The 14,382-nt window shown below is 37.2% G+C and overlaps 1 protein-coding gene across 4 annotated transcripts in view; it reads left to right on the forward strand.

Annotated features, from left to right (window-relative positions):
- The window catches only part of VPS13B (vacuolar protein sorting 13 homolog B), a 913,516-nt gene that overhangs the window by 805,110 nt on the left and 94,024 nt on the right, over window positions 1–14,382 (forward strand). For all 4 annotated transcript variants that reach the window (XM_050940452.1, XM_050940449.1, XM_050940451.1 and 1 more), the window contains exon 40: window positions 9,056–9,252. In XM_050940452.1, coding sequence (XP_050796409.1) covers window positions 9,056–9,252 — 197 coding nt within the window. The remainder of the gene's footprint in view (window positions 1–9,055; window positions 9,253–14,382) is intronic.

The following is a 14,382-nucleotide window of genomic DNA, read 5'->3' on the forward strand; positions in this document are numbered from 1 at the left end:
TTATATTTTTGCTGTTTATGATTATATCAAGTGGTACTCTAAATTCTGATCCCTAAGATCTACGCAGGCCTCTTTCACAGCAAAGACCTTAATACAATTTTCTCTTGAATTGCTATCCAGAGAGATAGTCCAGGTAAATCATGAACTCTGTTGAGAGAATATTTTAGGCTGTTAAAAGGTATAGGGGAACTAAGACAAAAGGAGCATAATCTATGGCTCTTATTCATTGCTGCATATGAAGTTAAAATAAAACATCTATCAAGCTGTAATGCACAAACAATTTTGAGTATGTGTGTTTCCCTTGAGTACCAGCTGGTATTTTGATTGCATGCAAGTGCAGTCAGTTTTAAGAGTTGATGACAATATTATTGTGTGCTGGGGCATCTTTTTTTGCCCTTTTACCTTAACACAGTCTCTTTGTAAACAGGGTGAAAAAGCCCACTCTCTTGGTCTAGAGAGTGGTAGTTAATTCAGCTTGATCTCACAGACAGCAGAAAAAAGCAGAGGAGTAAATAGTTTTGAGATTGCACGGGCTTAGCTTGGATTTAATTAGGGAAAAGACCAGGTAAGTAACCCAGCTCTGGAAGCTTTCCTTTGTAAATTCTCTGAGGTGAAGAAAGCTCCTTTAAGACAATATAAATGTCTGCAACATCTGGGAAAGTTGAGGATTTAAGAGAATTATCTGTTACATCACATTAATCGCCTACAGGATTTAAAGAAAACATTTGTAAACTACAAAACCTTGGGCTTGATGTTTTCAACACTATGCTAACGTAGAAACAGACACATTTGCTAACACCTAGTGGCTGCTTAAACAGTGGCTCAAGGAAGAATGAGCTTTAGAATGATTGGCATTAGACCTACTATAAGTCATAACTCCAGGAAAGATTTGACATGACAGTCAACAAGAAGAGAATTATGATCAATGTCAAAGGCATTCATTTTTCCCTTTAATGAAGAATACCTCATTTTTGGCTGACTCTGTTTCCTTTTTGCTTTGTATTCCCCATTGGGGCTACAGTGTTGAGCTGGGCATTTGAAAGAGCTGGGAAAAGAGGTTTTGGGGAAACCACAAATTTTACTCATGTTTGGTTCACTTCTCACATTTCAGAAGCAAGTATTTTGGAAATCCAATAATTTGTGTTTGGCAGGTTAGTGATTTAGGTTTGTGGTATTATTAGTTAAGATGCTGTAAAGTTCATCCACACTTATCAACAGCATGGACTGAAATTTTGAATATTTTAAAGTCTGTAATTATACTTAACGCTTGTGCCTTAATTGGTCAGACTTTTCTAAAGTGTGTTAAAATATGTTGTCCAATTATTTTAGTTAGTGCAGAGAGCAAGCCGAATTTGTTGTATTGTCAGGGATCTTGCCTTTTATAGCTGTCATTTGTTGTTTTAAGTAATCCTTTTAAATTAAGTTACTAGTATATATTATTTCCTTTTTATTCATTTATCTGATATTTGGACAGATTAAACAAGCATAAAATGAAAGATTAGTCTTTTATTCTAAAAATTATATTTGACTTATAATACTACACCCTTCCAAAAATTCCCCTAATCCTAGTGTCTGAAATTTCTTTCCTAGACCCACATTTTCAGAAATGTACATGTGCAAAAATGAACGCGCATAATTTGTGTGTATAATTGTAGTATTGCCAAGGATTGGAGACTTGCATGTGCTAGTAACTAATTAGACTTCAAATGATCTAACTGGTCATTGGTGTGCACAGGCATAATGACATGTACAATTTTGCAAACCTATTTCTGAACTTTAGGACTTAATTATTTAAAACTCATTTTAAGACTGAGATAGATATTGAGTATTATCTTCAATCTGCTTCATGGAGGGGAAACAGAGGCAGAAAAAGTTATTGACTACAGTTGCACAATGAGTCTGAGGCAGATGAAGAAACAGCCAATTTTTTTTTAGGTATTGTAGATTTAAACATTTGTGAATTATCTTGCTTTGAGGGACTTTACTATCCTGTTAATGTATTTGTGAGTTATTAAAATTTTTTGTTGTGTGTTCTGCATGTTATATGCAAAACTTTCTGTATATCAAGAAGGGAGACTGTATCCTTTAGGGGTACATTTTCAATAAACTGTGCATGGAGTTAGGCGTAACTTCTTGGGAATGTTAATGGTCATTGTGCATAATTTACCAGTGCCTCACACTTTTATCCCTTGAGCCAGTGAAGACTCTGCCTGATGCCAGAAGACTGACAAAACCATTGGAGTATTTTAATGACAGATTTATACTCTGGTTGAGTTCTGTCCTTTTCAGACTTCATATCTCTGATTTATGAAACTTTAGAAACTGATGTTCTCTCTACTACAACTGGATGCTGAAGACCCTGTGCCACTTTTTGTTAGAATAAGGGTTTGTTCATGTATCCTTGGCCAAATATCTCATCAGTCCACTATTGTGCAATATATACTATGCACTAGTAAGCTGCTGGCTGCAATCCCAGAGGTGACTGCATTTCAGTGGTGCTATATACATATTATTTGTGAAGTGCTTTGGATCCTTCAAGATGAAAATCACTATATAAATGTGGACTATTTTTACTCTATCAGAAAAAATAGAACTATTTGAAAAACACTGTAATGGGTAGATGAGGTTATATACCAAGAGCTTTTTTTGATAACTTGTTTCTGAGGATTTGCAAGGTTCAATAGAGAAACTAGACAAAAAGAATCCAAATAAATTCTACAGCATTGTACCGTTTCTTACTACTTTTTCAGTAGGAAGTGTAAGTGACTCCACGTGTACTCAATGTAAAGATGAATGACATATGAAACTGTTTCTCTACTTAAGAGATGTATATATCTTTCTTTCTTTTTTTAAAGATCCTTCTGAAGTTCTTTCACATACAGCTTAGTACTGCTCTGCTGTCTCTGTTTTAACAAAAGCTATTTTGTATGTTTAGATTAATTTCTCTTTAATGAGAAAAAACTCAGTCTGTGACAGATTGCTTTCTATCATGCACACCTGCATTTGCTCTGAACTTGGTAGCTTGATAAATTGATAAGATAAGTTGGTCACATGTTTTTTTAAAAAACACAAAACATAGGCCTTAATAAGAGAATGCTACATATTTCTTCTAAAAGGTTAAAAAGTATTTCTCAGGGCTCTTAAATTACCATATTCTGATACCAAGGGAAAATAAAACCTGGGCTTAGAGTCTTGTTTGTACTTAGAGGGCTTTCCGGACAGGAAGGCAATCTTGATGCAATGCAGTAAGCCACAATACCAGTGGGGCATTACAGGTGAAAAATTTGCAGCTGTGCCCCTCACCACAATGTATTACAACTGTACAGTGGAATATTTCCTGTACAGAAATAGGGCTTGGTTAACTTTGTTTCCCAAGAGTAGATCACATTAAAATGTTATAAAATCATGATTTCCTGCATTTGAATACTTGTGGTTTCTCAACTGGTTCCAATATTACAAAGGCTTTTTTATGGCTTCTATTAGTTGAAGATGTATAGAAGCTTTTTTTCAAACTCAGCTAAAAGGCATTTAGGTATTTTTTTTAAAACAGATTTTTTTTTCAGAAAAGATATTTTTCTTTGACATCTCTGCATTATAATTGATAGGGGTTTATTTTATATTCTGTAGTACTGATTTAAGTGTAAGTAGAATAAATACCACATAACTAATAGCAGTGGCAGACTACCATAAATATATTTGATTTAACATAGATAGAAGGTTTGAGATGCTATTCTTTATTTTTAAAAAAAAGTATATTCCCCTTTTACCTAAAGATTTCCAAGTCCTTTGGAAAGCTGAGTAAATATTATTATCCTCATTTTACAGATGAAAAACCTGAAATTAAAACACACACACAGAGGCATATTTACAATTGAACTAAATAACTGTGACTTTTAGACAGGCATTATTAAACCCAATTCAAATCAGGATCCAAAAGCTCTCTGTGAAGAAAAGGTAATGTATAGTTTCTTAAAGTTTTTCCAATTGCAGTATCTGCTTATCACTGTTAAGCACTGAGCAGGTGCTGTTGAGGAAGAATTTTCAGTGCCCAAAGTCTAAGGATATAGCAAAATAGTGTGAATAGCAAAAATAGTGTGAATAACAAAGATGAAGACGAAATTTGAAAAAGGCATAACATAATTTCCTTTGTGCAGCTATAATTTATTGGATTATATAAAAACTGAAACATTGTTATGCTGTATCTGACTTTGAATCACCTCCATTTTTTATTTGGATCCACATCAAAAGTCTAATGGAGTGAATTTCCAGAACATAGATATGCCAGAAGAAGTTATTTTCCACAGTGATGAGATATAATCTTAGTGCCTTGAGAAGGAGGTAAGAAATGTTATCCAACTCCTAGAAGGCAACTTGCTCTGTACGATGAGTTCACAACACTCAGTTGCATAGGAAGCTAGTCGGGCAGGTGTGTATTGAAATGTTCTGAAATTGTAGAGTTATTCTAGAGGTCAGTTTAAATTATTTATTAGCAATGTACATAGGCACATTTAATTTTTTATATCTGTTTATACTTAGTTTTCTTTTGAATTCACCTTCCCTGTAATACACTTTTCAACTAACATTACTTTTGCAATTTTGATGCAAATCACTGTTAACCATAAAGTTAAAAATACAGATTGCTGGGTAACATTGCCAAGAATTTTCTTCCTATAGTAATGTGGACAAGAGTTTTTATTTTACTTCTGCTACTTTTTCAGTTCACCTAAACGGAGAGTTGTATTTTCAAGGCATTTGGCTGTAGAACAGAAAAATATCCTAATACCAGGATAGCCGTATTATGGAGCAATCAGTTATTCATGCAGGAAGCTTGGGTTAAAATCGCAGCATGGGTTGGCGTCTAACACAAAGTACAAGATTGTTTTGTATTCCACTTCTCTTTCACTTAGGTGGCCCTGTTAGGAGATAATAAAACACACACATGCTTCCTGTCTTCTGTGTGCATTTTGTTGTACAGTAGTTGTTTCTGGAACAAGAGTGACTTCATCTCCAAGGGGAAGTACCACCATGTGAGGGATAGTACTTCAAGAAGTGAACATTTAATCTTTAGAAGCCTTCATTCAAACAAAAAAAATGAAACAGTACATAAATAAAAGGCCATAATTGCATCTCTGAGGGCAATACATGAACACATTAGTCTGTAACCCAGCTGTTCCCTTCTTTAACTCTTTCTCAAAGAGAGAAGAAAGCTTTCAGTGCATGTATTTCTCTGCACTGCAGTATTCCTACATGGAGAGAGGCTGCTGCCTCTTCTATGTAAGGTATTCATGTACTAAAATATATAGCAGCCATATTGCAAAGTTGAGTTTAAGGATTCTGAGTTCAGTCTGATTCTATGGGTGCTTAAATAATACCTTTGCACTCCAGGTAACAAGTGAGATTGGGAGATACAAGCTAAACTCGGTGTTCTTTTTCTGTTTTGATGATGAGCATGATCACAGCCATAGACCTTTTTGATAACTAGGAAAAAAAAAGGAAACTTTTGTCAGCAGAGGTGCTAGATAAAGAATGGTGGGTTCTTGTATGTGTGTGTTGTTTAATAGTGGAGTCTAGTGGCTAGCCTTGTAGCTGTGGTGTTTACCCTAGTTTTCTAGAGGAAATCACAGTGGTCACATTCTAAGAGGTAACAATTATTTGAATCGTATCTAGAGTGTTACTCACACATTTCAAGATAATAGAACCATATTTAATTTTACACATGGGGCATTTTTTAGTGCATCTAATTCACTCATTCCCACTGCCAGTGACTCAGTTTTGAGAATATAGCCTATTTTCAGTCTTTCACAACTATTGTTTTTGGCAGCTAATGCTGCCCAGAGCACCCATCATCCCTTAAATTTATCCAGATCAGGCATTAGCAATAAGCCCCCTAGGATGAATAAATCTAGATGTTTAGGCACAGAGGATTCTAAATCAAGTAAGTCTTTTGCATTCTTCAGCCCAATATGCTTAGAGTTTGGGACAGTCCCAAAGCATATGAGCTGTAGTTAGTTTAGGGAGATCACATAAACTGCATATTTGACCTTCTAGTTTATAACCTATAAATGATATCTTGAATCCTAATATATCTGTCTAAACTACATTTCTTATGTACGGTACATATTAAAATACAGCTAGGGAAAAATACTGTGCATACAAATGAGTCGCTTTTCAAATTTTAAAACGTTTTTTTTCTCATTTTTATCAGTATACAATGTGTTTTTCCTCATTAGTCACACACCCTATTCCTTTGGTCATTTTTGTGGCTTCCCCTGAATTCTTTCCAGTTTCTATATGTTTCTGTTAATGGGGACCGAAAAATAAGTACACTCTTTCAGATCACAGTGGGGACTAAAAAGGACTTTGATTTCTACCCTTTGATATTAAGTCTCTACTAATGCAGTCTAAAATTGCATTGCCCTTTTTCACTGCGTATTCTGTTACACGCTCATCTAATTTTTATGTCTTGCAGTTACTGTTTTCCAGCTTTCTTCCATTTATTGAATACCTATGTTTCCAAAAAAATTCCTTCCAGTATGCTGTATATTAGCTTGCATTTCTGCAAAATCAGTCTTGTGTCATTGTTTTCTATCTATCTGTATTTCTGACTTCTCCGGGTCCCATTGTACAATGTGTCCAGATTGTAGTATCATTTGTAAATTTCTTTGTGCTGTTAACTTGTGCTTTCAACTCAATCGGAGTGAAATTTGCAGGCTCCTCCTAACGAAGGAGGCCTTTTTCAAAATGGCTACCATCTACTGTTGTTCCCAATAGAAATGAAACCTGGCTGCCTTTAGAGAAGATGGTCATTGCCATTGAGGAGATGGTAGCCATTTTGAAAGAGAGCAATTCTTCATGAAATTTCCTATAGAAGAACACTGTTTTTCAGCCCCTATTAAAGAAGAAACTTTCAGTTATGAAGAATTAACCTACAAAAAAGACCATTAATACTAAACAATCACTTTAAAAAACTTAGTTGCAGCAGAGCTACTCAACAGCAAGGGCAAGAGGAAATAACTTAGTGGGTGTGGCATGTGGAAGAATGTGGGGGACAGGAGCAAGGGGGATACTGGTGTCTGTGTGTACCAGCACAAAGGAATGCAGTATTGTCGACCCCAAGAGTTCAAAAATCATATTGGCTTAAATATCCTGAGGTGTTGTTTTTTTAAATAATATATTTGGGGTTCTTTTTATTTGGCATTTGAGCCTTTATGGTACATTTAGGTCATGTTGTCAAGATTTTCTCTGCAACCATGAGGGCTACGGACTTTTTATTTTAAATGAAAACTAAGAAACTCATGTGATCACATAATTCTAGGAGCACCAGATATTCAAATCTCACAATAAAATCACAAGAGTATAGGGGGCAAGAGAAATGGGGAAACTTGTATGTGTGTGCAAAGTGTTGTGAAAGTCAGGCACTGGGGGAAATTGGCAACTAGGCTGCTTTGCACTGCTCTAGAATGGAACAATGCAGTCAAAGCACACCGGTGAACCTGACCCTAAAAGTTAAAATTAAGTAATGTAAGCTACATATCTTTTAATTATTAGCAATATCACGTGGTAACATTCTCTTTGGGTTTCCTGTTTAGTGTTCGTATATGAACATTTTTATTATTTTTAAAAAATCAAGGACATTTTAAAATAAAAACTACATTGAACTGGGAGTAAGGTTGAGTATATCTCAGTAATTTAGGGGTAAAAACATTTCAGAGATGATGTAATTATGCCAGAAACAAAAATTAAAAGCTCACAGAATTCAGAGTGAAGGGTAAACTTAAAAGAAGTACTCACGTTATGGTGCCCAAGTATACTTGGCCCTGTAATGATACCATAAGAAAAGGAAAAAATTGAATGTATCTTTTAAAAGCATTTTAATTTAATCTAGGATTAAAAACACAATTATACACTAATCGTAATTGTGTGGTTATTGCAAAGGATCATTACAGAGTGGAATTAAGGTTGTTTGGGTGCCTTCACTGTGCATTCCATGTATTACTAGGTTTAGATTTATTTTAAGTTTAACCCCTCTCATATTCTCAGTTACTTTCTTGTTATCAATTAAAAGTAGATGTGAGATAGTTTCTTCTGTTTTCAGAATCTCTTGCTTTCTAGATTACACATTTGTTTTCTACATGCTTGAGAATTTTCTTTGATGACATTCTCCCCAATTCAACAAGGTATTTAACCACATGCCTAACATTAAGCATCTGAGTAGTTCCATTCACAATGATTGGTCTAATCATATACTTAAAATTAGGTATATGTTTAAGTAACTTGCTGAATCAAGTCCACGATATGACTTTCTTTGTAACCACACAGATATCTGGACAGTTAGTACATTCCATAAGAGAAGCTGTTCTTTTTTTTAAAGTACTTTCAGAGTTGGATCAGGATTTTTTTTAAAAATATACAATTTTCTAGTAATTTGTAGCAGAGGCTCACACTACTTTCCCCTTTATAGCTTCACTAATTTAATGTGCATATTTTAACACTATATTAAATGTTTTAAAGACATTAATTCAAATACAATTAAGCAGAGTTTTGTGGGGATTATTATTAATCATTTGTATTGCTGTAGCACTCTAATTATGAACAAGGACCCCAGTGTGCTAGTCACTATACAAACACAGAACAAAAAGTTGGCCCTGACCCATGGAGCTTACAATATAAGCATAAGACAAGAGACAACAGATGTATACAAATAGACTGATGGAGGAGTAGAGTACTCTATATTATAGTCACATCCAATGGATCTTTTGACTACCTAATGTGAATATGGGATTTTTTGTATTGTCTTTGTCATGCAGTGTAAATAACTATTTCTTTTCCCAATACATAGGAGGATGTTTTAAGTAACATCTTCATAGAAAGGTCTAAGAATAATGTAGCTTAACTATATGGAGGTAGAATAGGGTACATAATAAGATTTTAAAATTCTCTTGGTCATTTGGCAATTATTTTAGTTTAATTTTATCATTATAAAGTGTACTGTAGATACCTGTTTTGTGTACTTGTATAGAAGTACAGAGTAACTGAGATTTCTTTAATGTCGCAGGTTCCTTGTAGCTTGGAGTACTGGGATGAGCTCCAGAAATCATTCATTGCATTCCGGGAATTCAGTCTATCAGAAAGCAAAGTTTGTGAGCTGCAGCTGCCCAGTATCAGCCTTGTGAATGATCAGAAGGAGCTTGTAGCCTCAGACTTCTGGAGGATTGTCCTGAACAGCAATCAGAATGGAGCTGATGACCAAAGGTAATCTTTAAACAAGGGAAAGGTATACTATTCCCTGGAGAGAACTGGTTCAAGAAACTTAGTGAAACTGATGTCCTTTCACTTATGCTAGTAGTAATTGCTCCTAACTGATCTTCAGATTGTGATTGACCCTCACACAGGTCCATGGAGTGTGGAAAGAAACCTTCTTCTCTCCCTGCAGATTCATAAGTTAACTGTCAACCTTGCAATCTGTGGAGACTCTGAACACAAAGATTATTAAAAAGGGGAAAGAGATCATCAGACCATGGCCAATCCCCACCCACCTGCACCAGGCAGCAAAACTGACTCGTTAAGGAAGGGATGATGTGTCACAACTCATTGAGTGGTGTAGTAGGAGACATGCTTCCCCTGTACACCTGGTAGCTACCACCAGAGTTGTGCATCTTTGCACTGCCCTCGGTGTGAGCCCAGGGACGGATTAACTCTCCTGTGGGCCTGGGGCTTTTAGATTTTGTGGGGCCCCTATATACAAGGAGGTGGTTGGGGCAGGGGATTGGGTGCAGGAGGGAGTGCGGGTGCAAGAGGGGGATTCTGATCTGGGGCAGGGGTTTGAGGTAGAGGAGGGAGTGCGAAGTGCAGGTTCTGGCTGGGAGGCGCTTACCGCAGGCAGCTCTTGGCTGCAGCATGCCATGACACCAATCTGCTCCAGGAAGCAGCTGGCTGTTAGCACATCTCTGCAGCCCCTGGGAAGAGGGGGGACAGCGTGACTCCATGTACTGCCCACACCTGCAAGCACCACCCCTGTAGCTCCCATTGGCCGGGAATACACCAATGGGAGCTACAAGGACAGTGCTGGGGGCAGGGGCAGTGTGTGGAGCCACCTCCCTGCCAGGTGCCGCAGAGATGTGCTAGCAGCTAGCGCTTCCAGGAGCAGCGTGGGGCCACAACATGCAGGCAGCTTGCCTGAGCGCCCCGCTCCGCCATGAGACTTTTAGCGGCCCAGAGTTGATTGCTGCCTGTGATTTATTTTTGCGGATTCCCCCTTGAGCCTGGGCCATGGGCTGCAGCCCCTAAAGCCTCTGCCTTAATCCGGCCCTGTGTGAGCCAGAACCTGAAAGGCACAATTCAGTTGTGAGTGCATATCTCAATAATGTTAATTATAATCTTTGTGATGCTTTATGGTCATTATGTATCAATCACATTGTGTTCTTACTATGCTAGCAAATGGAAATTTACCATCAGGAGATTTCAGAAACACTTCAGAAGATAAATGTTTTCATTTCTTCACATCTGGAAGCTTCGTAAATGGTTAACTGTGAAAGAAGTGCACTGAGAGTCAAAGTTTGGATTTTGTTGATGAGTTTTTTGATTACCTAACAGAGTTTGAAAAAACTATTGGGGTGCACTATTGTATCTGATATTCAGAAATAACAATGCAAGTGATGTCAAACTGCTCTCCTTCTTGTCCTTTTAGTAAATTATACTGGATGGATTGGGAGATTGCCTACTACAACCATGTGTTGGTTGTTACTGCCGTGTGTGTGAGAGAGAGGGAGAACCCATAGAATTCAGGGGGAGTCAGGAACAAAATCAATAAAAAATTAAACATCTGGTTTCCATTAATAATATCAGGTTGGAAATGATTTCTTGATGTTAATTGTGAAGGAATGCATTTTCATCATTGAGAAGTTAAGTGTTTTAGACAAGGTTAATTCCTCTGAATGTGGGACCTTTGCAAAATTACCTTTGTGGTCAACTTAGCACCATAGAAATGTGAACTCTGTGGGAATTGGAAATAAAGCTAGTGAAATTCAGTAGATTTTTTTCATCAAAGCATTTGACATTGCTGTCACAGCTATTGTTTTCTACTCAAATGGGATTTATCATTGTATCTAATATTTCACAGAGTTCTATTAAAAAGTTTTGTAAGCAACGACCACTAGGAACAACACTAGTGTTTAAAGGAAATGCAAATAACTTTAAAATCTAATAGAGTAAACCAGTTTAACCCAGAAAATGGTGATGAGCATAAGAAACATTTCATAGCAGAATACAAATTCACACATGCAAAATATATTAATCTGTGGTTTTCAACCTCTGGTTGCAGCACCTGGTGGGTGGTCATAGGTCCAACGTGGAGTCATGACCACTTTCCCTTTCTTTGTAGCTAGATTGGGGCAAGTTTTTCTGTTATAACATGGGGTCATAATATGGAAAATGTCAAGAACCGCTGTATTAAATAAATATATCTGTAGAAAAATTAGTGGTACAGTGACATGAAACTTTTAATCTACCATGATTATTTTCAGTCTACTCATCCAGCTGCTTTCCACAATTTTGTGAGCGTAGGAAAAGCAAAAAAAGCCTTTTTTAGATATTAGCTCACACCAGGAGATCTAGATTCAGGAGCATGTTTGAGTCTCTAAAGGGGCCAGAAAGAAGTGTAAACCAGTGCAAATTATAGTGTTACTTAGATTCATTTCTAGCTCTTATGAGGAAGCAGGGACGAAGTAATATGGAGAGTAAAGAGAGACAAAATGAATGCCTGATGGTGGATACTCTTTAAGATCTCCATTTAGACCAAATAGTATCTTGAACTGCTTCATTGGCCATCCCAATCAGGACTGATGGGGTGAAAATGAGAGAACCTACACCTAGATACCTGTATCACTCCACTCTCAACTCCATAATTAAAAAAGAAAAATAGATATAAGTATCAATCATATTTTTGTGCAGATATGTTTAGTATTATTACTTCGTATTTACATAGCATTTGATATTTTTAAGTGATGTAATAACACGTGATTAATTAGTTGATTAATTTTTAAAACATCTAATATAGAATTGTCCTACAAAAAGGAATTACTCCTATAAAGTCCTTAACTTGGCTGGAGTATATTTTCTGTATTTTATTTTTATATTTTGGATCAGACTCCCACACTACCAATAACTTTCTTTAAAAACAAACAAACCAAAAAACACCCAAAAAAACCTACGGGTTTTTGTTGTGACCCCTCTGATATGGTAATAACTAGTACTAAAGGGCTAATCCCTTGTGTTTTAAGTACTTTACTATTGATTCCTAAAATCGAAATAAAGGGTGAAATTTGTATGTCTCATCATGTTTGGTGACAAGAAAACTGCAGATTTTGTGGGAAGAAATGAATTCAGCTTACATGCTGAGTATTAGATGACAGGCTGTGGTAACGTCGGCCGTGATGGCTATTATGCTATCCAAAGATGATGATGTCCAAAATCCATGGCATACTCACTATTTGCAAAATTGATTAGGGAGTGATTATTAATACAGAAATGGATAATCTAGGGGCTGAGTGGCTTAATTTATAAAGAACTATTATTTCACTCATAAGGCCATTCCTTGTTCAAATCCAGTTTGAAGTCCTGTATGAAATAATTGTAGTGGTCTTTAAAGTAATACAGGAGTGGGCAAACTTTTTGGCCTGAGGGCCGCCTTGGGTTTCGTAAATTGTATGGAGGGCTGGTTAGGGAAGGGGGTTGCCTCATCCAACCTCCCCTGTTTCCTGACGGCCCCCCCGGGATCCCTGCCCCATCCACACACCCCTGCTCCCTGTCCTCTGACCGCCCCCAGACCCCTGCCGCCCCATCCAACCCCTCTTCTCATTCCTGATGGCTCCTTGGGACCCCTGCCCCATCCAACCACCCCTTCTCCCTGTCCCCTGACTGCCCCCTGCGAGCTGAGGCTGCAGGGAAGGGGGAACAGTGGTGGCGGGGCCAGGGCTAGCCTCCCGGGCCAGGAGCTTGGGGGCCAGGCAGGAGGGTCCTGCGATCTGGATGTGGCCTGTGGGCCATAGTTTACCTACCTCTGCTTTAGTGGATAGTCCACAACAGAAACACCACCACGTAATACGGGATAATTGGTAATTGCAGCTCATGAGCAGTCCTGAAAGAGGGTATAGGAGCAGAATTATGTTCTTACATGAGAATAAATTGCCTTTGTAGGTAAAGGTTTCATGGGGCAGGGATGGAAAGCTCTCATTACAGAGACTTCAGTGTATTGTACGAGGCCTAAGTAGAAAAAGACTTGAGGGGCAGGGAGGCTCCATCAATTTCTATTCATACTGGTTATCATAGTAAATGCTTTAAAGGCTGTTGTATATATTTTATGTACTGAATAACAGCATTTCTATAATTATGATTTGTAATTTGTCAGTATTCCCTTAAAAATGAAAAATGCCTTAGCAGAAACATCTTCATATCTAAGATATCATAAAACCAAGTGCAAACAAATTGCAATATGCCTTTGACATCTACTTTTTAAAAAATTCGTATGGGAAAACACAATTGTGTTTCTAGTTAATTGTTTTGGGTTAGATTCAAAGTAGTTTGATATAGTGGACTTAGACCTCTAGAGACCTGTGTTCTAACCACGAGTTAAGTGGTTTCTTTCTTCTCCAGGTGGATATTTTTCCTTGTCACAATTTGTCACAAATGGCAGTTTTGCTTTAAAGAATTCCACTGTTGGACTAGTAGGAATAGTGCAGGTCAGGATTAGTCATTGTTCCCAGTCATCACACATTTAGCCAGAGCATTTCTGGGTTTGTAAGATGTGAAATTATAATTTTTGAGTATATCTTATCTGTATTGCAGAAGATGCCCATTTTATAAACTCTGACACTTCATGTGAATCTTTGGAAATCATTCTACGATATTAGATTCAATTTTGTTTGTACTTATATTTTCTCTGTTTCTATTGCTCTGTTTTCCAGTACAATCACACCTCAATATACAATGCCATACTTGGAGCTGTATAAGCTAACTCTGTTTTTTATTACTAGTGGGGAAGTTGCAGACACTTTGCTACCTTTGTGCCTCTGGAGCAAGCCAGAGAATCTTGCCCACTCTCATATGTTTGTGAATCACAATTGTTTGTTATCACAATCAGGGGCTTATTTAATGTACTTCTGCAAAGTTAAAACACCTACTTTTACTTCAACAGGACTCAACAGAAGGAGTGTTTCTGGACTATCAAATAATTCTGTTTTATTACCAGACTGCATGTGACATATAATGGGCAGTAGAATGAAAGATAGAAAATTCGGGGCTCGAATTCTCATTGCTTACACTTTAAGACTAAAGCAGTGTTGAAGGTCAATCTGAAGTCTGCTCAGACAAAGAATCAGATTGCAA

Source organism: Gopherus flavomarginatus, chromosome 2 (assembly GCF_025201925.1).
Source record: "Gopherus flavomarginatus isolate rGopFla2 chromosome 2, rGopFla2.mat.asm, whole genome shotgun sequence".
NCBI classification, from domain to species: Eukaryota; Metazoa; Chordata; order Testudines; family Testudinidae; genus Gopherus; species Gopherus flavomarginatus.